This window comes from Pyrus communis, chromosome 3 (assembly GCF_041283825.1).
Source record: "Pyrus communis isolate YQ-2024b chromosome 3, ASM4128382v1, whole genome shotgun sequence".
Lineage (NCBI taxonomy): Eukaryota > Viridiplantae > Streptophyta > Magnoliopsida > Rosales > Rosaceae > Pyrus > Pyrus communis.
The window spans coordinates 9,563,967-9,587,698 of NC_142567.1; the positions used below are offsets into that span (position 1 = coordinate 9,563,967).

General features: G+C 38.6%; 3 protein-coding genes and 1 long non-coding RNA gene across 5 annotated transcripts; 2 read left to right on the forward strand and 2 right to left on the reverse strand.

Moving 5' to 3' along the window:
• Positions 1-67: 67 nt before the first annotated feature.
• Positions 68-2,893, reverse strand: LOC148697907 (uncharacterized). The gene is made up of 3 exons (XR_015960666.1): positions 2,474-2,893; positions 1,353-1,879; positions 68-1,246 (listed from the first exon to the last, which is right to left on the reverse strand). It is a non-coding gene; the product is annotated as an uncharacterized LOC148697907 (long non-coding RNA).
• A 9,373-nt stretch (positions 2,894-12,266) lies between these two features.
• LOC148697908 (uncharacterized) lies at positions 12,267-17,632 on the forward strand. Its single transcript, XM_088690327.1, has 8 exons — positions 12,267-12,597; positions 12,900-13,183; positions 13,301-14,592; positions 15,222-15,481; positions 15,891-16,010; positions 16,093-16,170; positions 16,252-17,424; positions 17,523-17,632. The coding sequence occupies exons 1-3, from the start codon at positions 12,267-12,269 to the stop codon at positions 14,207-14,209; spliced, it is 1,524 nt and encodes a 507-aa protein (XP_088546453.1). The 3' UTR covers positions 14,210-14,592; positions 15,222-15,481; positions 15,891-16,010; positions 16,093-16,170; positions 16,252-17,424; positions 17,523-17,632.
• LOC148697909 (inactive beta-amylase 4, chloroplastic-like) lies at positions 14,276-17,304 on the forward strand. The gene is made up of 6 exons (XM_088690328.1): positions 14,276-14,592; positions 15,222-15,308; positions 15,891-16,010; positions 16,093-16,170; positions 16,252-16,351; positions 17,188-17,304. The coding sequence occupies exons 1-6, from the start codon at positions 14,276-14,278 to the stop codon at positions 17,302-17,304; spliced, it is 819 nt and encodes a 272-aa protein (XP_088546454.1).
• LOC137714111 (uncharacterized) lies at positions 17,613-22,026 on the reverse strand. 2 transcript variants are annotated; one of them, XM_088690962.1, is made up of 6 exons: positions 21,894-22,026; positions 21,184-21,681; positions 20,960-21,031; positions 20,319-20,678; positions 18,222-20,222; positions 17,613-18,125 (listed from the first exon to the last, which is right to left on the reverse strand). In XM_088690962.1, the coding sequence occupies exons 2-6, from the start codon at positions 21,482-21,484 to the stop codon at positions 17,755-17,757; spliced, it is 3,105 nt and encodes a 1,034-aa protein (XP_088547088.1). In that variant the 5' UTR covers positions 21,485-21,681; positions 21,894-22,026; the 3' UTR covers positions 17,613-17,754. The 2 variants fall into 2 exon arrangements, with proteins under 2 accessions (XP_088547088.1, XP_088547087.1); XM_088690961.1 differs by lacking the exon at positions 21,894-22,026 and having other exon boundaries at positions 21,184-21,842.
• Between the last annotated feature and the right edge of the window lie 1,706 nt (positions 22,027-23,732).

The window sequence follows — 23,732 nt, forward strand, 5'->3', positions numbered from 1 at the left end:
CAATTCCATTGTCTGGGATAGCACGTATTTACCTACAATCCAACCTCAAGCTATCATTTTTCATAAGTTTATTCTTTTTGTTAAGTACACTGGAATTTATAAAACAATTTTAGAAAAACTCGAGTCTAGATAATGGACTTTTGTTCCAGTTTAAAAATTTTTGACTTGTGTTCTAAGCAACATAATGTATTCACATTTCAATTGTCAAGGGCATCGCAATAATCCCCGACTGAAGATATTAAAAATCAGTACTTCTTCTCCAAGTTTTCATTCAGTTTATTTCACTTGTCCATCGGAATTTTATTCAAAGAAGATTAAATAAGAGCATGCCAAAGATTAAAACCCCTCATTTCAAGCTTTGCTAATGCACCGCTCTGTTTGGTTTTCTTCTCCATAGACTAGACTGAGCGAGGAGTCAAGTTCCCCAGTGCACCATCAATCTCCCGTTCGAGCGCCATCACCACCTCACTCGCCACTCCGGCGAGGCACCACCTTGCCACCACCCTCATGTCTCACTCCCTCTCTACACTCTCCCTATTTCCTTCACCTCTTTCTCTCGATACTGTGCTCGCTGCACAGAAACAGCAAGGCGACCACCGTAGCCATTTTTCACAGCGAACTACGCCGTCACGAAACCATCACCATTAATCTCGCCACCTAGGCGAGTTTTACCATACTCGAACCCACCCTCTGCAAAATGCCTTCAAACCTTCTAATTTCAATTCTTGCATTTCTTGTATGGTATCCATGTCTTGCACATTCAAGTACTTATATACCAACTGAGAATAACAATATAAATCCCACACCCACCTCTTTTTCGCCACTTGAAAAAATCACCTAAAAACCACATTAACCACCATAGTTTAAGAATCCAGACATGGCTCCAAATTTCAATCTAATTAATTAAATTACAGAGGATTCTACCTACCTCATGAAAACAAATATGTTCAGTTAAAGAAATTCCCTAATCACTGCAGTGCATCTTAAACTACTTCTTAACTATGTCAGCCATACCAATCTAATAAAAAATCCATGTTTCAATCGATTCTTATTAATTCCAACTCCAAGTATTTCAGCATCTAGATTATCGAAAAATCGTAACAAAACAAAACTCAATCTTGGTGCTAAAGCACACTTCGTTAACCTCACCTTCCTCAAGTCCATGATTCCTGCCATGAGATCTTTCTCTTAATCCAAACTCGGCTTCAGATGCAAGATCAAAATAACGAAGCGTTCAGTTCCATTTCTACGCACAGCAAATTGAAAATTGAAATATGTTATAATTTACTCGGAATCTTCATTTGTATTATGAAAGCATATAAACAGATACATTTGAAAACTCATAAAGCTACCTAATTAAGTTAAAAAGTCGCTAATTAAGATCAGGTGCCAGTGCATCCAGTGAGCCTTCCAAGGAAAGATGGCCCCGTGGACTTAGACCTTGAAAACTGAGGCTTGTTTTGCCTTGTAATTGTATGATCTGTAGCATTCTTATGGATTGGAATTGTATGATCAGTAGTATCCTTATGGATTCCCAGATGAATCCTCAAAATTTTGTTCTCATCCGTTCGCTTATGCACATGGGACAAAAGCCACTCAATTGTTTCACACTTCTCCTTGTTTTCTCAGCTCACGCTGCATATTTCGTGAATGAGTTCCGAGATCTTTTCATGCAACATTTTATCTTTTTCAACCACATTACCATCAGATTCTACACCATTATCAATACTCTCTTTTTCCATATATTCTTCAAAAGTACCAAACCAACCTTTTTTAGGACAGACTAGCATTTGTTTGTTTTGATGGCTCTGAATTTTGTTTCCGTTTTCTCTTTTGTGGTGGTCTGATCAAGATGCACTCCAAAAACTAATTGGAGTGCCTACACAGATGAACAACGCATAAAAATCAAAAATAAAAAACAACAGCAGAGATAAAAAACAATGACAATAATTCTAAAGAAATTTAAATCAAACGCTTAAGACTAAGCCATGGTTTGGTATTGAGGTGATTTTAAAAAAAATGGGTATCAAAAAGAGTTGGGAACTTTTTTATGTGTGGTAAACTTTCAACTTCAATTTTTTCCCACAATTTTGGGTGAAAAAAAAGCCAAAAAACTGAAGCAGCAAAATGCAGCTTTGAAAAATCGCCTTTTCAACTTTTGCGCAAACCTCTTTTCTAAGAGGCGTTTAGCGCTTTAATGAAACTTTCATGACTAAAATGACCCCCATTTACAATCACACAAGATGCTTTTATGATCTTCCATTTTTTTTAGCTAAGCTGTTTCGAAATCCGTGAGAGTCGAGGCGGTGATGCAGCAGGCAAGATTGCACCAACCCTCTCTGTCCACGGCGGTGCCAGATGCCTCTCTCGATAGTGATATCCAGTCTACCTCCGATGGTAATATCCCCACAACCCAATTGAACTAACAAAATCCCAGATGGAATTACCAACAATCCGAAGCTCGAACACTCACTTTCCATGCTGAGACTAGATATTTTTTGAGGTTGTTCAAGATCATGAGGCCATACTTCAAGACTTGGAGCGGTGGACCTTGAGCTTTTGGACCAAGCAAAGCTATCCCAAGCCCTTCCTCCATTATCGAACTGGTTTTTGAACCTGCGATCTGACCCGCCAACGAACCATCTAGCATAGAGGAAATTTATTTTAAGATTTCAATTGAGAAAGAAAGATATCGCATGGAGAGAGGAAGATTAACAGGAAAGAAAATGTGAAATGGGTTGAAGCGGCAGAAAGGACGAGAACGGGAAGGACGAGGGTTTGAGAAAGAAAATGTGAAATGGGTTGGAGCGATGGAAAGGACGAGAACGGGAAAGAAAAGAGAGCCATGTGAGAGAAAGAGGGTTTGAGAGATGTTTCTAGAAAAATGTGGATTGATTTTAATTATGATAATAAAACATAAAAAGATAGGGATTTTAAATAATAAACTAGTTTAATTTTTTTATAAAATAACCATTAGCGTTGGAGACGCTTAAGATAAAGAGTAATAGTTGTATAGTAAATAGATATTATAAATGTTGGATTATATGTTGAATGTTAGATTATAATTTCTTGTTAAAAGTTGGATTGTATGTTTAAGATAAAATTTATAAATATTTTTCTTTTAAAAATAAAGTATATTTAGTAATTCACCTTTATTTGTTAAGAAAATTAAATTCATGACACATCTAGTATTATATCATTTTTGTTCATTTCACATAGTCACAGCCGTTTTACATAAAAGTTTACCAAACACTATAATACTGCTTATTTTTCCAAAATCACTTTTACAAAAAAGTTTACCAAACATTCTGCTACTTTATTTCACAGCTGCTTATCCTCAGAGCACAGCAAAAGTAGTTTTTTTTTTCAAAGCACAACAATATCAAACCAGCCCTAACTCATAAGAAGCTTTATGAGTTAATTTTTTGGGCAAAAAATATTCTATTAATGCATTCTCATACAAAAAAATTCTTTAAATACTGATTTCATGCAATCCAAGAGCTAAGTGCTTAAATCAGAAAAAATTCTTTAACCAGATACTCTTATATAGCATTGCAGCTAAATTTTTCTTGAACCCTGACGAATATCACTGTAAAATTATCCCAAATATATCTCAGAGATTGTAGAGATTCAGACAATCAATAATGAGACAGCCAGGATGTTCTTTATTCGTTTGTCCTCCATACTCTACCCTAATCTTCTTAGGATTTTAGTTAAACAACTTGCTCCTGTAACAGCAATAGTAAAGCATAAATATTCATGAACACTCATCACCAATATTATGAATAATAACCTACTAAAATTTGGTGATGATCCAACGGTTGGATCGTCGATTCAAATAATGACCAAGTGGCGGACCTTAGCGAAATTGTACCCAAACAATGAAATTTTGTTAATTGGACTTCACATATGGAATTAGGGAATCCAAATTAGCCTAGGATGGCCAGGTGTGGTCTCGACCCACATGCGCTGCCGCACAAAGCAGTCGGCCGCCCCAACTAGCCGGAAAAAATCAACTATTTCTAAAAATTCTCAAATTTTATAGAAATGAAGATCTCAATGAGTAGAGAAAATTTTATACCTATGGCTAAGTCCAATTTGGCCGGGAAAAGCCCCAATTTAGCTCAAACGCACCAGAAACCCTAAGGTGGGTGTTCTGCGATTCTCTTTCCTCGGTGTTCCAACACCCCTACCACTGGTTGGGTCTTGTTCTTGGGTCCAAGGGAAGTTGATTAAGGTGGTGGTGGGTGGTGCAACTCGCTGGAATGGAGGAATCGCCGTCAAGCACCTTCGGTGCTCCAGTGAAGTTCCTCGCGGGTTAGGACTTAAAAACCCTCAAATTAGGAGGAGATGGTAGAGAGGAGGTGGTGGAGTAGGTTGCAGATGATGGATGTGTGAATTTCAACTGAAAAATGATGGAGGTTGGTTGGAATTTTGGCCGAATCGAAATTGGGTTCATGGTATGCACGGGTTGAAAGGGAGATAACCTTAACTTTCTCTCTTTCCTAACTATTCAATTGGAATTTTGAGAGATTTTAATGGATTTATAAATCTAGGGATTTTTATGAAGTTTAATTGATTAGTAGAGATTCCATATAAAATTTTGATTCAATTCCCTCAAAATATCATGGGGAAGGTGTGATTTGTGGATTCTTATAATATACTACGAAATCTCACCAATTTCCTCTCAAACGTCTTAGATTGAGATTACATATACAAGGGTGTTAGGCCATCTTCAACCAAGGCCTGGCCAGAGGGCTTGTTTTGGCCCTCTGGCCCTCCAAGAAATAAATATATTTAATGAATAGTACATGGTCATATTTGTTTCCGTCTCCAACCGAGGGTCAAAGGGTCATAAGGCTTGTTTTAGCCCTATTACAAAAAACCATCTCCAACCGATGGCCAAAAAGCCATAGGGCCAAACATAATTTATTATTTAAAAACTACAACTTAAATTCAAGTCCAACGGCTAAGTGACGTCAGTTAGCCATTGGTAGCTGACATCATGCTGACGTCAGCTAGCCGTTGGATTTGAATTTTTCTTTTGCTATAAATAGGGTGGATATTGGGCTATAATTCACACAACTTTGAATTCAATCTCTTTCAATTCAAGTTTACAATGAATTCCCCTTCGGATTCCAACTGGGGGGTCCTCATCCAATTCCAAATTGGAAGCAAAATGGGCGCAAATGGGACGAGAAGATGAGGAGTCTAATGAAGAAGTTCAAGTAAGGCGCAACAAACAAAACAGAGTAACAGCCATGGTGTGTCAGCCAACTGAGGAACAACCTCAATGGGGTGGCTTTATTGCTGGTCGCTCACAAACCATGAAACAGAGCAATGTCGCATACCAATCTGATGAACAACTACTTCAACCCCAACTCGGTGTACACAAAAGAGGATTTCAGACGTTGCTTCCGGATGAGGCGTCATGTCTTTGAGCGTTCACTTCGTGATGTCCAGCAGGTCAATCCATACTTTCGACGAAAGCGGGATGAAGCAGGCCGCCCTGCTTTCTCACCTCATCAGAAGGTTACTATTGCACTCCGAATGATGGCCTATGGCACCCCAGCTGATTCGATAAATGAAACCCATGGTATGTCTGAGTCTACATGCCTTGATACTCTTGAACAATTCTGTGTCACAATTGTTCAGGTTTATAAAGACAAGTACCTTCGTGAGCCAAAGACATGGCTTCATCTGCATGACCAAGAAGATTCAAATAGGTTAAGAAGGCTCGTGTAAGAATAATGATTTTTCTTACAAGACATGGCTTGACTAGTGGTAGGTTGCTTCTTCATGCAGATGATATTCTTGCAAATGCAGCTAACATTCTGAAGAAATATCAAGAAAATAAGCAAACTTGTATTCTATTGGCGGCTAAAATTGGTGGAATATATTGGTGGTACCAGACGATAGCACAACCCGCTGAACTTACAACTGGATACTGCAACACTGCTCATAAGATGTATCTATTCTACCAAGTTCACATGCTAAATATCTTATTACAGCTGCTTAGAAATGATGGATAGTGATAACCTGGCATCCTGTCTTGGCAGCCCAGAAGGATTACTCCAACAAGTACGGGGCCTCTTGATAAATAATGCTTCCTTAGCTTGTTGCTTTGTTGCCACTTATTTTGAACTTACTTAGGGCTGGTTTGGTATTGCTGTGCTTTGAAAAAAAGCTGCTTCTGCTGTGCTGTGAGAATAAGCAACTGTGAAACAAAGCAGCAGAGTGTTTGGTAAACATTTTTGTAAAAGTGCTTTTGAAAAAAAAAAAACAGTATTATAGTGTTTGGTAAACTTTTATGTAAAACAGATGTGAAAAAAAGCCAGTTTTTCAAAGCTGGGTTTTGCAGCTTCTTGTTTTTGGCTTTTTTTAACCCAAAACTGTGAAAAAAAGCTGAAGCTGAATGTTTACCAAACACAAAAACAGCTCCCAGCTTTTTTTGATACCAGGTTTTTTCAGAATCACCTCAGTACCAAACCAGGCCTTAGCAACACCCCCACAAAGTTGCCGCCTCTGCAACCCTCTCCTGCTTCTTCTCCGACCACTTCTCCTGCAACTCTTCCTGTATCCCCTCCGAGCCCTCCGACTCAGTCACCGCCTTCGCCTTATCCCAAGGCCTCTCCGCCAACTTCCCCGCCGACCTCAACTCCTTCAGTGGCGACCCCACCCACGTCTCTCCGGCGTCCCCTCCCACATCGATTTCTCCAGCGAAGAGCCCGTCCAAGAGTGTGCCTCCACCGGCGCCCCCTACGCCCACCGTTGCCTCTCCGGCCAAAACTCCGGTGAGCGCTCCTAAGAAAAGTTTGGTCGGTGCTTCGCCAGTTGCAGAGGGTCCTGAGATTGCAACGACACCATCGTTACCAGTGGGAATTCATTCGAGTTCTGCAATGCCATCAGGATCATCGGGAATGTTCCCATCAAGCCGTAACCCACCGATTCCGGCGCCGGCAAGTCTGTCACCAGATAGTGCTGCCCAGGGTCCATCAACCGATGAATCGTCTGCTTCGGGTTTGAATGTGGGTCGGGTTGTTTTGAGCGGGCTGTCTATCTGGGTTGCTTTGGCTCTCCAAATCAATCCACTTCATTTCCCGTTCTCAAGAAAAGATATATATAATTTTATTAATTAGGACTTAATTCTTTTTTTTTCTTTTTGCCCTGTACTGATTACTCATTAGGGTGCTTAATATCATTTTCTATTAAATGATAAATATATAGAAAATGATAAATATTCGTTTATTATCAGTATTTATTTACGTCTTAATTTGTTTTGATTTAGTACGTGTGTGTGTGTGTGTGTGTATATATATTTTTTTTTGGTCGAAAAGATGAAAATTTATTAAAGTTGTATTAGTTGTAAAAATAGTATGAAAAATCCGGGCCTATCTCATTCCAAAGGAACTCACCACCATGCTTGTTAGCAGACGAAGTCACCTCCGTGAGCAACAAAGTAACCTTCTTGCGGAACAAACCCGAACTTAACAAAATCAGAATGCATAGCTAAAGAATCAACATCAAACATCACCCATTCTAATATTGCATCCGGTTCCATTTGTCTATTAATCATACAAATCAACAATATTTTGTTTGCTTTGCATAAGTTCTATAGGACGAAATAAATATATCTAAAGAAAATCAATACAAATTAAGAATTTGAGGGTGTGGAAAACATTTTCCTACTTTTCTTAGTGCATTGTAAATGCCTTTACAGTTGCTACGACTAGGGCTCTAACCTATTTAGTCCGGCTTCTCTAATGCAATGATATCTCAAGTTAATCATGTATTTTTATGTGAAGAAAGTATTACATATGTGACCTGATAGACTATTGTGCGTAATTGAATTTGAGGAAGGGCTTAATGTGGGGTGAACAAAATTTTGGAATGGTGTTCAGTATTCAGACACAAATGGTGAATAAATGGTCCATCCATATGGATTTTCAGAACAAAAACAACTGAAAAAAGCAGATATAAAAAGCAGATTTCCCCCCAAGAATTTGGCAACTTCATCCTCCTCCTCTTGCAGCTCCTTGTATTTGCATTTCTCCCCAAAACCCACTGCTAAGCCTCAGTTTCACTCAAGTGTTCCTTCAGTTAGATTTACAAGCTTTCATAGTCTCCGATATTGTATTTCCATAAAGCATAGCACATTGGTGAATGCAAGATTAATTAATTGGAGGAGTGAGTTGAATGTTTAGGAACATGTGATTGATCAAGTACATATAGAAGGAAATCGTGTTCGTAGAACGTGTAAGTTGTACCAAGAAAGCAGATTGTAATATCAAAGAGTTCATTCAACTAAGTCGTTGTGTGGGAGCTCTATGCAGCCCTTGGAATGTTAATCTCCAGAGTTTCGTTCGTAGAATGTTTCTGCCCTACTTTTTCTAATGTTTCCCTTTGCTTTCATATGAATATACAAATTTCCAACACTTTTGCTGATATTACTTCTCCTTTTAAGTGAATTGTTAATTTCTTGTATGTATAAGAATATGAACCTCCTAGTCGTATAAATTGGATTTTCCACTTCATAATCCTCTTCATAATTCGACATTTTTCGTCAGGCAAATTCCGCTGAAATGAGTTCAAAACTTGCAAAACTTGGGTTGGCATATGTTCTCGCTTATGGTCTGTTTGATGCGGTTACATATACCGCCTTTTTTGTCCTTGCATTTCTTGGGTACAAGAAAGGTACTAGGAACAATCCAGCAGCTAATATGAAGGCACTTTAAGGGGTAGCAAATGCTCAATTTTCTTTTGCACTCTTTTATGAATTTCATCTGGATGGGAATGGTTAGGTGACATTACTTGTTACACCAGAAAAGGTTTGGCTTTGGTATAAAAGCTTAACTGCAAAAACATATTTGAAAGGTTTCGTTTAGCTACTGAGAAAGTTGGGGAAGGGTCAAACGTCTTAGGTTGAGATTACATATACAAGGGTGTTACGGTTACATAATGAGTTGTTAATGACTACATACACATTGAGAATTTAGCTTATGCCTTCGTGTCCGATGAGGGAGTGGGTTTTTTTTTTTTTTTTTTTTTTCCCCTTCTATTTTTAGTGGTTTTAGTGAGTAAGAAGTAACGAGAGAAGGAAATCGATCAATTTTCAAATTTTTGCACTTTGCTTGTTCTTATAAGAAGGAAATCGATCAGTTGTTCCCATTTTATCTTCCAACTCTCTACTTTGCAATTATATTTTGGTGTCAGTCCATTTTAATCTTAGTTCCTGTTGGAAGACTATAAATAAATTCGAAAGGATGTGTGTACCTTTTATGCAGAAGCTTGAATCTCAACACGCTCCTACAAACACAAACAACTGATCTAACCCTCCGTGCACGTCTAGAACCTTTCTGGTCATCGGGTTGGCTATGGTATGTCGAGTTGCCCCTTGGTTTTTGCCTCCCAAGACCTAGAGCTGAAAGTGATAGCTCTAAAGACCTAACTAGAATATTTGAACAGTGGAAAAGTTTGTGTTTCTTATATTTTCTCTCTTCCCCAAAACCTCCTTATATAGTGGTTAGGAAGAGTGTACAAAGACTAAAAAACCCATGAAAATCCTAAGTATATTCTAATATGAATATCTCTTGATTTTCATCTAATTATCACACAAATAATTAGGAGGTTAATATCCTCATGTGGGTGAAGTATCCTTTGATATTTATTTATCCCATAAGATAAATTCTACAGTTCTATTCAAATGAAGACATTTGAAGAACCTAACGTAAAACATCCGTACAAACAAAACGCAGCTTAGCAACGCCAAGAAAATCATCTACGAGAGTTGATCCGATCCAGGCAGGCCGCATGTGGGGTTATTGAAGACAAAGCTGCCGAAATCCATGTTAAAACTTCAATTTGGCAACTAATGAGCAACACAATTCCACTCCTTGATAACAAAGTGACAGCAAACACCTCTGTCAATAAAACCTCCTTGTCCCAAATTGGCAGAGAACTCTACCCACACCAATCTTGAACCATCAACATTAAGCTTATACCAACGAATATCAGGAGGTTCCCAAGCAATGGAAGCAGCCTTCTCTTAGGTTTATGGGGGAGAACCAACTCAAGCTTTCACCCAGCTCTCGACTTTTTGCGTGTTTACTAACAAGCATGGAATCTAAAGTGCTAGTTGATTCGTAACTTAATGCTTGAAAATCAGGAATCAAATCAAAATGTTTATTTTTTATTGATAACATATTTGCAAATTTGGTTTAAAAATTTGGTTACCTAATATTATCCTAATATAAATATCTTTTGACAAATAAAAAATACATGCAAAGATAATTTGGGTTTGTGATATCCAAACATTCATTTTTACCTTTCACACACCTCTATTGTTTCCTGGCTGTCGATAAATTGAAATAGTCAAATGATATAAATTAATAAATTATAAAGTGATGTGTAAGAAATAAAAATAAGTACGTGAAGGGGCCACAAAATTAAACAGATACCGAAAAAATACCACAGCGCACACGGTCAGTCGGTACATTTCAGTTGCAAATGAAAAATACAAACACTGGGATCTGCTTTCTCTATCGCTGAGAGATTCTTTGTGATCGATGGCAATGGCGGACAGTAGCTGTTATGAACTTAGGATTTAGTGATTGGCTTAATCACTATTAGGAGTTTAATATTGAATTTGTTAGGCTTAGTGAGGTCAGATAGAAATGCCACTTGGCATTAAAAGAGTAAAGTCGCTGAGCTCTTGAATTGTAGCATATCAGAATTTACAAGAGAAATACAAACTCAAAAAAAATATAAGGGGTTTTAATGAAAAGTTCATACTATTATTTACTTTAACAAAAATTTATATTTTTACATTAAAAAGTTAAACCTATGCTATTTACTTTATTTTTTATTTTATACGTTAAAACTTAAAATTTTCAAGAGGTTTTGATTAGTTTCCCAAAAATATATTGGAGACCTGCTCCCTTCGACTTCATCCTCTCCGTTTGCCATTACAATTGCTGCTTGCAGGTTGAATAGGTATCAGCCATCTTGTTCCTGGTTCCCTCATCTCGTTCCGCGTTAGACTCCCTTGAAGCTTCGATGCGCGCTGATCTCCGTGCAGCTCTGGATTCTACCCTCGCAGACATCTGCAAGGCTGTGGATTCTAAACTCACAGAAATCCGCCGTGAATTTGGTCTGTTATGCCATGACTTGGCTCTCGGTGCTGGGGAAGGTTCCTATTCAGCCCCGATGTTGTCCGATGCCGCTGCATCCATCGATCTCGGTCACAAAACACTTCAAAGAGTTGGACAGCCCGATGGAGATGGCAGCCCACTGCGAATCTCCTCGGTAATACCCATCGATTCCGTTCCACCGTTGCTCTCTTCTTCACCATTGTTGCGAGCAATGGCAATTTCTCCTGTCAAGGCACATTTGAAAGAGTCGTTGGCATCGACAATTCATACCAGTGTGCAAGGTTTTGTTTCTCCTCTGAGGAACGCATAAACCACCAAACTTGCAGTCCCCTTTCCACTTGCAGACCAACACGTCAATGATTCCATTAACCTTGCGGAGTATAGAGTTTACAGGAGCTTCAACTCAGGGATTATATGCCTCTATATGCTGCCCTCAACGCATACGAACACCACGAAGCGTCGACATGAGGTATTGACATCCTTGCTTTCCAATTTTACAAATAGGACAAATGGTATTGGATTTTGCAGTTTATTCTGGCATATTATACTGGTGTTATTATGATCATGCATGAAGACTTCTTGACTGATAAATGTGGATGGGTTAATTGGTATCTTGTGGGAAAATTTGTGAAGAAAGATTTTTATGCATTGGAACTGTTTGAGAAAATGTCTGAGAAGGGTAGTGTAGACAAAATGGAAATATCTCACTGGAGAGACCTCTCCAGCTTCGAGATCACTAATTATATATGGAATCCCTCTGGTTGCACAATTATTGTTGAGCTTTTAGTAAGTACATTTGAAGGAATCTCTCTTACTTTTCACCAATATGCTACAAGTGGACCACAAATTGGGAATGAGCTTTCCCAATTTAAAAATGTGGAGTTCGATCATGTTGCGAAGGAAATTGAGAATGTGGTTGTCAGATGGATATCACTACCCAACTGCTTCAATCTTAATTCTCTTGTTTGAAGAAATGACGACGAGACGTCCTTATGATTTGGTGCCAGTTTCTTCGGCCACCGAAGTATATTTGACAAATGAAATTAGCAAGATGTCAGGCTCAGGAATTTTTCCCGCCCTACAAACCCGGTGCTGTCTCAGGAAATTGCTTGCTACATGGGTCTTGAACTTGGATGGATTATGATAAAAGGCTTTGCTGATGAAGAGATATATGTTCAGTTGCATGAGAGTGTAAGAGGGTCTGGTGTATATCTTGTGCAACTCACATGTCCTCCTGCAAATGAAAATTTTATTCTTGTCATGAGTGGTGCTTGTCGGCTGACTGTGGGTAGGAGGATCCATGAGTATATGTTGAAGGTGGGATTAACGAGGAATTCACAGGTTACGAATGCACAGCTGGATCTTTATGCAAAGAGTGAAAACAATATCATTATTGGGATATCTTATAATGCCATAAAGATAGCAATAAAGCCTTGGATCAATTTTGGTACACCACCATGTACTGCTGTCGAGCTATTTTTCCTTGACTAATCTTGAGGTGTGTTTGTCAGTGCCATTTTCCCATGCCTGGGTATACTTGAAGACCATATATACCTTGTTGAACCTAAACTTGTCAAGGTCTTGCAACATTAATAATGTCATGACTATTCCAGACTTTGCTTATACTTACAGCTTATTAAATTTCCTCATTTTGGGAACATCTTTCTATTCTACAATTGAGACCTCCTCAGTGCTTTCAAGTTGTGCGAGGCAACCAAAATTTACTGTGCACTGGTGGGTATCCTTCAGCCTTCACTCCTACATACTCAACATTACTTATTGGGATTGAACCTCACTCCAAGAGAGTCAAGGTTACACGGGAAGTTCAGTCGGATGTCCTTCATGGAGCTATCATAGGTGCGAATAAAAAACATAGGTGCGAATCATGTTCACGGGTTCATACCATCCCTGTCCAGTGGGTTGTATCCGTGCAACTTCACCAGCATGCTTCTCCCAAACCCACAATTTTCTATCTGGAGCAGCTGATCGTGAAGCATGGTGGTGCTGCTAGTGCCATAGAGAATAAAGCATTGGTGATTGAGAGTTTGCGAAGGGGGGTGAATCAGCAACAAAACCGTAGGATTAATTACAGGCAATCAAGGCTTCGTTCTGTTATGAAGTCCTCTGCAAAAGAAATTGCTTTTCATTAGCATTTTCAACATGCACTACAAGGTGGAATTGACAAGCTTGCGGGTGTTATTGGCCTTAGTTTTGGTCCTAGGGGAAGGAATGTTGTATTGGATGAGTGTGGTAGTCCTAAAGTTGTGAATGAGGGAGTCAAATTTGGCAGAGCTATTGAGTTACCGCATGACATTGGAACTGTTGGTGAAGCTCGAATTAGAGAGGTTTTCAGCAAGACCAATGACTCTGAGGGTGACAGAACAACGAATACATTGAAAAAAGGGAGTGAATGCACTAAGGGTACCTATTTGGATTTAGCATGCTCTCTCGAAGGTCACCTGGAAAGCAATTTTGGTGCTTTGGCTATTGATTTACATGCTGATTTCTCTCTGTTGTTCACTAGTAAATTTGATTTTTGGCCTGTTTGGGATCCGGGAGATACATCGGCTAAAGCTGTCAAGTTGATACTTTGTTTTCAGTACAAGGACAGCAAGCGAATGGGTGCTTTTGTGAATCTATTTTTCCGAAGGGAACTACAATTGAAAAGTTTTGATGTTGAACAGAGGGCAGTGGTTGTAGTTGAATTGCAAACATGCCTTTTCACAAGTGTGGCGCTGCAAGTTCTTATGCTTCATAATTGGTGGTCTTATGCTTCTTCCTTAGCTCCCAAAGTTGAGCCTTCCACCACCTTGCTACTGAGCACCAAAGAAGTTCTAGTGCAGAAACTCTCCCCACAAGCAATATTGGCTCAGCTGAAGTCTCGCCTTCCTTCCAAGAACAACAAATTCACACTTCGGTTGCAAGGCTCCTTAATTGAATTTCACTGCAAACAGTTCCAGATTTCAATTGCTAATCCTAACCTTGAGGACAAGGTCGTTTTTCAAGGGAAGGGCAATGTTATGAACTTAGGATTTAGTGATTGGCTTAATCACTATTAGGAGTTTAATATTGGATTTGTTAGGCTTATTGCTGTTATTTAGTGAAGTCTGTTAGAAATGCCAGAAATGTCAGCTGGCATTAAAAGTGTAAAGTCTATAAAAGGAGCTGAGCTCTTGAATTGGAGCAGATCAGAATTTACAAGAGAAATATATTGGAGCTATGCTCCCTTCTACTTGAGCATCTCCATTTGCCATTACCATTGCTGCTTGCAAGTCGTCTGCAAATGCACAACAGCGAGGAGGAGCTTCTGCTTCAGAGTAGTCAGTTTCAACGACAAGCCCGACCACCGAAACCTACTCCGAAACGTTTCGACCCTTTTTGTGTTTAAAAAAGGCCTCTTCACTCGTTGCAGCCCATCGCTTGCCGGAAACAGTATTCTCAGGTTTATCTCACACAATTACGGTTTTTTTCCGTTTTCTTTTGAATTGCACGGTCTGTTTAGTTCCTGAGAAAACGCAGGAAAATTTATAAAATTTTTAAGCTTCTGTAGAGTTTACTGAAGTGAATACTTGACTAGGTTTAGTTGGGTTGCTGATAAATTCAAAACAATGAAATTTAGACGTGAATGCTTTTAATCGATTTGACGAGAAGTTTCTGAGCTAGTTTATTGCTTTTGAATGTTCAAATTGGATGGTATAAATGTGTCTGTGTGATAATTAGATGATTTGGTGCTTGCCATCTTCCCGAGATAAGAGAATTCCCATATATGTGGTGATTCCTGTCGATGCCTTCTGCAGTGATGGTACGGGGCGTCCAAGGATTAGGACGTAAGTTTTATTATGACTTTCTGTTGATGAAGCTATGATGCATTTTCATTCTTAATTTAATTGTTATACTCTTTTAAACGACGGAGTATGATTAGCTACAAGGTTGTAGCTAACTATTTTGATCTCTTTGCAAATCAAGTTATATAAACGTACGTTTCAACATGTTTCAAAATTTATTTATTTTTAATTCAGTTTCCTTTCAATTGAAACTCCTTACATGTTGCTCGATTTATTGTTGTTTCAGAATCAAGGCCTTAACTGTAGCTCTAGAAGCTCTCAAGTTGGTAGGTGTCCACGGAATCGTAGAGCGTAGAGCATTTGGTGGGGAATCGTAGAGTGTTTCTCTCCTCTTGCATATGATTGGTCTCTATATGAAGAGCTTTTCAAACTGATTTCTGACTCAGGTTAGGTTTGAAGTTGCATGTTGCCTTGTCTTTTCACTCAAACGTTAACTCTTCTTCTAGCAGAAAAGAGGGTGTAACTCTTCCACTTTGGATCATAGAGGTTTGTCTTTGACATTTTGAAATCCCATTTGAAGTTATTAGTCTGGTACAATGCACATGGCTGTATTGGAACGCTTAACCCATTTGCATGACTAGAGATAGTATCAATGTTTCTTCAGTTTCGTGCTCTGCAACATGCTATGGTACTGTGTTCCCCATTAGCATACTTGATTTTAGCTTTGATGTGCTTAAAAAATTCAATGCAAAGGAATGTGAACTAAAAACTATAGTTTGGCCTTCATGACACACGTATCAGTTTGAATCTTGAATCTAGATAAAGAAGTTGACCTCTTCTTTTTTTCCTCCCAGATTGGTGATCAGAATAAGCATATATATTATTGGGACCAAAATGGATTTTCCAATGATGATTATCTTACACTGGGAGTTGACCATGTTCCTCTCTTTTGCAGACGGACTGCCCTCCATTGTTATGAAGATTTCATGTCAAGTTTTGCTAAGAAATTTGAATTCTTAATTGGAACTGTAATAGAAGAAATTAGTGTTGGTCTTGGTCCTTCTGGTGAACTTAGGTATGTTACAGTTACACTAAAAGTGCGAATATGAAGCCAGTCCAATGATTTCTTATGCAACATTGTTACATTGCTCACACAGATATCCTGCACATCCTTTTGGTGATGGTAGATGGAAGTTTCCTGGAATCGGTGAATTCCAGTGCTATGAGAAGTACATGTATGTTAAAAATCTTTCATTCCTCTGACGGAAATTTAGTTCCCATTGAATTTTTACTATTTACAACCTTGTTCCTTTTAGGATGGGTGACCTAAAGATGGCTGCACGCAAGGAAGGAAAACCTCAGTGGGAAGAGAAGGGACCACAAAAGGATGGCTGTTACAACAGTCTCCCATCTGAAGTTCCTTTCTTTGGAGAGGGAGAGGAAAGCTTTCTTTCTGATTATGGGTGTTTTTTCCTTGAATGAAACTGATGAAAGCAGCTTGCTTAATTATTTCCCATGAAAAATTTCTGCATAGCTAAAGCCTAGTGTAACTTGCATGACATAATTGCTTTTATCGTTCTGTTCATGCACATTTCATCCTCGAACTACCACTTAGAATAAAATGCAAACGCTGAATTGAAGTTGTGTTTCTTTAGCCATGCAACATTTCTGTGTAGGTGCATGTAAATAGTATGGGCCTGCAGTATATATTTTCAATCTTTACTGGAACTTTTCTTATAACGAACTCTATTTGCTTCTAGGGGTTGTACTTGCAGACTATTTGCTACTTAAATCTTAACTACTCTTAGGCAACATGATTAAAAAGTAGATATATTTTAAGGATTAAATATGAAGTCATAACAAGGGAACGGGTTTTTAAGAAACTGCACTAGGTTAATGCAATTTGATTAAGAATGAAAATGCATTGATGCTTGTCTTCTAGAGAGAAAAAAAAAATCAACATAGGATGTACTGGTTAGTAAACTAAGGACAATTATGGAGTATAAGTGGAAAATTAAATTATTTTATGGTTCTTTATCATGCAATACTTGGCATTACATGATTAAACTTATTGGAAAACACTATGGAGCTTAGGAGATCTGACAGTGGCTTGACTCATTGTAGGAATGGTACAGTGGTAGGTTGCTCCATCATGCAGATGATATTCTTGCAAGGGCGGCTAACATTCTGAAGAAATATCAGGAAAACAAGCAAACTTCAATTGTATTGGCGGCTAAAATTGGTGGTATCAGGCGATAGCACACCCTGCTGAACTTACAGCAGGATACTACAACACTGCTGTGAGATATGGTTATGATCCTGTTACTTCACTTTTGTCTCGTCATGGAGCTGCTTTGCATGTTCCATAAGATTCTAAGTTTTAAGAATGAATGATAAGATCTTTAGGGCTGAAAATTGGAGTAACTTCGTTCCTTTTGTTAAAAAGATGAGCACAAATTGGTAAAGCAGCAAAAAAACCCAACTTATCGGTAAGTTTATTGAACTACCTAGAGGAGCAGCCTCACTGCCTTGAGCTGGAATAACTTCCTGATATTTTGACTGAAATAACCTTTTGTTCCCATGACAGGCGTTCTTGAGCTGGAAGTGTAAATTTTTTGAAATGGATTTGGTTGGCTGTAGAAACTGCATGCTTTACTACCAAATATGGGAAGAATAATTGGAATTGCAATTTTGGTACTACTGGTCTCATTGCATTGACAAATCCAGATACGACATTTCAATTTTAGGAATATCGTCATATTCTCATATAGAAAACAACAATAAGAAAATGGAACCGAAAATATAGAGAACAAAAAGAACTAAGAGTTCATTCCTCCACAGTCCTTCAAATACTTAGTCTTGATTTTGGTGAGTGTGATTGTGGCATCTTTCATGTTAATCCTCTCTCCTGGCAATGCTGCAGAGCAAGCTAAAGCTAATCTCATAACGGATAATAAGCAATCCTTTCTGCTCACGAAATCACGATCTTCCTCCACCCCAAGTATAGCGGCATCCACAACTTCACCTATTGCAGCATCCGGAAATAATGAATTTGCAATCCATTGCTTTAAATCCATTTCCCCAACAAACATCTCGTCTGTTGGCTTTCTTTTTGTGAATGTCTCCATGAGTACAATACCAAAACTATACGCATCCCCTCTAGTTGAAACGCTACCTTCCATCCCATACTCTACAAAATTTGTATGTGAATTTAGTTATACATGATAAAAAGAAAATTATAACTCCTAATAAGGCCAGCATATACAAAATTGAGAAAATACATCACCTGGAGCCATATATCCAACTGTGGCTAGGGTCATGGTTTCTGTCATCGAATCTCCACCGCTAATGAGTCTTGCAATGCCAAAATCAGCAACATGTGCAACCATATCATCATCTAGTAGTATATTGCTTGGTTTCACATCACAATGAACGATAGGTATCGAGTAACCGTGATGAAGATATTCTAGTGCCAATGCAACATCTTTCATTATGTCTAACCTCTGCAGGATAGTCATGGAGCGGTTTGGAGAATACAACCAATTTTCGAGGCTTCCATTAGGCATCAATTGAAGTATCAGGGCTTTGAAATCAAGTTCATCGCAGCAACTTATGATTTTAATAAGATTCCGGTGACGGATATTGCTTAGCATTTCACATTCCTTATCAAAACTCTTGAATGCCCCTTCTAGCTGTAAATTGAAAACCTTGACGGCGATGTCTATCCTGTCTGAAAGTGTTCCTCTGTATACTGAGCCAAAACCCCCCGTGCCTAGTAAGTTACTCTCATGAAATCCATTTGTTGCCCTTACAAGTTCTAGGCGCGAAACTCTTCTCCAAAGAACTTGATGTAGCGAGGCAGTTTCTCGTACAACTTCGACATTCCTTTTCTTGCATAGTATCAAAATCAATGCAGCTGCCGCTAAGAGTATTACTGATATGACCCCTGAGATGATATATTTAGCTTTCCTCCAATTTGGCTTAACTTTTGTTCTATTTTTGCACAGTGGAACATGGAGTCGGGAAGCACCACAGAGTGCACCGTTTGATACAAATGAATCAGCAGAGAAATTTCCGAAAGGCCCGCCGGTTGGAATTTCTCCTTGGAGTTTGTTGAAAGACAAATTCAGATGCTTAAGATACAAGAGTGCTTCCAATGACTTTGGGATCTCTCCGGATAGATTGTTTTTGGACAAATCCAAGAATTCTAGGCTTAGCAAGGTTTTAAATGAACTGGGAATAGGGCCTTCTAAATAATTGTTTGCCAAGGACAAATTAATCATATTTTGAAGACCACCAATGCTACCGGGAATGTTTCCGGAGAAATGATTATTTGATAAATCCATAGCCACCACATCTTTCAACTTTTCGATGTCTTCTGAGAGCGGTCCAACTAGAGAATTGGATGACAAGTTTAGGTACAATATATACTTGAGTTCCCACAAGGAAGATGGTATTTTAGAAGTTAACAAATTGGACCCTAATGATAGACCTCTTAGAGCTACTACCAAAGTACCCAAGCAGGAAGGAATAGAACCGGAGAGCCGATTACCACCCAAATCTAACTCGGCTAGGTTGTTTAGTTGGCAGAGTTCATACGGGATATGTCCTCGCAGTACGTTGTCATTCAAATACAAAGCTTGGAGATTTTGTAGCCTTTGTATTGAAGTTGGAATTGCTCCACTCAACGGATTGTTTTCTAGGTCTAATGTTATCAAGCTGCTCAAGTTGCCAATATCAACGGGAATGTTACCCCTGATGTTGGAAAAGCTTAAATCAACTTTTAGGAGTGACGTAGAGATATTCCCACGAGAAGCTGGAATCGTGGTGTTTAGTGGATTATCTTGCAAGTTCAAAATTTTCAAATTTCTAAGATTAAACAAGCAAGATAGAGTGCTTACTGCTTGTGGAGTAGAAGCATTAATCGTCAAATGATTCAAGGACAAGTAAAGACGCTCGAGGTTTTTCAAGGAACATAGTGTGGTAGGAAGAAACCCGGTAAATGAGTTTTCGCCCATGTCTAGCTCCCTGAGCTTGGAAGCATTGGAGAGGTTAGGGAGTAGTCCGGCCATGAGGTTATTTCTGGCTACATAAAGGAGTTCTAGGTTTGGAACATTAAGACCTATGTTTGTTGGGAGGCCACTTGAGAGCTGATTAATAGAAAGCCCTATTTCTCTTATCATGGAGTTATTGAAGAGTTTGAATGGGATGACGCCATTGAGATTATTCATCTCTAGTGACAAATTCTCTAACTGTGGAAGATCACCAATCTCATCTGGTATTGTACCTGTCACAATTTCAGCACGTTTGAATTAACTTTATAACTTCAGTTTAACTAAAAACTAAAGACAAATTGATTATGAAACTCCCCCAAATTTATTACCTGTTAAATTATTCTCACCAAGAAAAATGTTGCTTAAGTAGGTCAAATTGCCAAGACTTTTGGGTATGCTTCCATGGAAATTGTTAGACGCTAATAAAATTTGACGAAGCTCTTTGCATTGCCACAGTTTGGAGGGAATAAGACCGTCAAGCTGGTTTTCTGCCAAATTAATTCGTCGAATATGCGAAAGATGCTCACACATATTGTCCGGAAGACTGCCGCTCATGTTGTTTCCGAATAGAGTGAAAGCAGTCAAAGAAGATATGTTGAGGGCAGGCACAAAAGCAGAGCCTTTTAGGGCATTGAACTGCACAAACAACTCTTCCAGCTGACCTAAACTGCCTATCTCGTTCGGAAGTTCTATAAAACCAAACCGTGTATATTGTTAAACTCATGTATACATATATGGCAGCAGCTTCTTAGTGGGAATCCTGTTGTACCGTAGCAAAAGTGGGATACATTCTAAGGACCATGTACTCACTATATAGGACCTCTTTTTTGCTCAAGAATACGAGGGTCTTACACAGTAAATATACGGTCCTACGATAGTCCTCTCATCTCATTTTTTGCTGAAGTTGAACAAGATCCCAGCTAAGAAAGGGCTTATATATATGTAACAAAACCTAAGTCATACAGTATACCTTCGAACTTGTTGTGGTCAAGGTATATGACCTTCACCATTGTTAAGTTGCCGATTTCTCTGGGTATGCTACCTGATAAATATGTGCATGCATGCCATAAAAAAGAAGGGAAAAAAAACAAACGAGATGATTGTTATACATTTTATAATATAGATGTTAAATGTAATGAAGCAAGAAACGCTAATTTATATGCCTAGGTGGTTGGAATGGTGCTACGTACGTACCTGATAGTTGGTTGCTGCTCAAATCAATTCTTTCGAGGGCAGATAAGTTGAAGATAGAAGCGGGTATGAAACCAGAGAAGCCATTTCCGGCCAATCTGAAGGTTTGAAGTTTAGGGAAGGACCCAAACCATGAAGGAATGGTTCCCATAAAGTTGTTGTTTAGAAAGTCAATCGCCTTCAAACGGCGCAAATGAGACAGTTCTTGGGGTAGGGGACCATGAAAACTATTATTCTCAAGGCCCAACTCAACGAGAAATGAGAGGTTGCCTAGATGCGGAGGAATAACCCCGGCAAGACCCATGTACAAGAGATTTAAGGCCGTGACTCTGTGGTGGCGAGCACTGCAGGTAACGCCAACCCAGTTGCAAATGTCGGAATTGGAGGCAGAGGACCAGTTGGCGGTCAAGATGTTTTGAGGGTCACTAGTGATGTGAGCTTTGAGAGCAAGAAGAGCAGACTGATCTGTGCTGAAATTGGTATGAGCTATTCCTAATGCACCTGCAGTCAAGTAATTAGCCATAATTATCATATAGATATAACACAAGCAGTGTATCATCGACAACATTCTCGACAGTAGGAAACAACTTCTCTCCATACACAGTATATATATATACTCTCCTTAATTGTAGTAGTTTTCGTCTTTCGGTTTTATTCGATTGGAAACTTGAACTCATTACATTCACATAAATAGGGAAACAAGATGGTGTTACCAAGACTTGTGCACGACTTAGGCTTGCCCGGCTTTTACGTCGAGACCTGCATTGCCCGGCTTCTACGTCAAAGTGAGGAGACTTAGACTTCGAACGAAGACTTGTGATTTGGAATTTTTACATATCAAACACACCATTCATTTTTTGCTCGGCTTCTACGTCGAAGTGAGGAGACTTAGACTTCGAACGAAGACTTGTGATTTGGATTTTTTACATATCAAACACACCATTCATTTTTTGTTGATAGCTTAGCTACAGGGACAAAGTGAGGTCAAAATCAAGTTTAAGGGACCTGTAAAAATAAGCCTTGACTTCTTGCTGATAGCTTAGCTAGGCGAGAAGGAATGGTGACTGCAGTGAGACCGATGTAAGTGAGATTCAAGGGCAACTTGGAAGTGAGACTAGAAGGTTCCAACTTGGAAGTGGGCAATCAATGGTAAGGATGTCATCTTCATTCGCCTTTACTTTTACTTTCGGTGAAACATCATGATGACCAAACATCATCTTTGAAATTTAACAATATTGGTAATTTGTGCTGCACAGCTGGAGATGCCCAAATGTGGAATTGTAGTCTTCAGTTCACACTCGATCAAAACAAACAACATAGAATTGTGATCTCTACAATGCATTAAAAAAAGTATGTTCAAATTTCTTGTTTTTTTGATAATTAAATACTTGTTTGATAACTATTTCATTTTAGTTTTTATTTTTCGGTGCTTGTTTTTTTGAAAACTGAAAATTTGTTTTGTAACTACTTTTAATTTTTTTTTTAAATTAAAATTGAAAAATAAAGGCTAAACATCGAAAACTTAAGAAAGTAGTTAACAAAGAAGTTTACAATTTTCAATTTTAATAAAAAGTGAAAAAAAAAATTGAAAATGAAATGGATATCAAATGGCCTGTAATTAAATGGTCATTGAAACTGAATGTCTCAAATCAATATGAGTCTTCCGTCATAATATTTTTCCATTTCAGGCAAACCTAGCACGAACAACGAACCAAAAAGCTACAAGCTTGAAGCTTGAATCCCAATTTATTCATTTACTTCTTCTTCTTCTTTTTCTTCTTTTTTTATTTTTTATTTTTAAGTTTTTAATTATATAAAACTAAAAATTGTTTTCTATTATTTAAATATTTTTAAATTCACATAGTAATATTTAATTAGATTTGTGGGACCTAATTATTTGCCACATTAACAAATAACAGATTTTTAACGAAATTGTGACAGAATAACCACATTGATTTGAAGGTTTCAAGTTTAGAGAGGGACCATGAAAACTATTATTCTCAAGGCGCAACTCAACGAGAAATGAGAGGTTGCCTAGATGCGGAGGAATAACTCCGGCAAGACCCATGTACGAGAGATTTAAGGCCGTGACTCTGGTGGCGAGCACCGCAGGTAACGCCAACCCAGTTGCAAATGTCGGAATTGGAGGCAGAGGACCAGTTGGCGGTCAAGATGTTTTGAGGGTCACTAGTGATGTGAGCTTTGAGAGCAAGAAGCGCAGATTATCTGTGCTGAAATTGGTATGAGCTATTGCTAATGCACCTGCAATAAAGTAATTAGCCATAATCATCATATAGATAGAACACAAGCAGCGTATTATCGACAACATTTTGAAATGACTTCTCTCCTCCATATGTACGCAGTGTATATATACTCTCCTTAATTGTATTAGCTTTCGTCTTTCATCTTTAATTCGATAGAAAACTTGGAACTCATTACATTCACATAAAATAGGGAAACAGGTTATGTTACCAAACCTTGTGCACGACTTAGACTTGCCCGGCTTCTACGTCGAAGTGAGGAGACTTAGATTAGTCGAACGAAGACTTGTG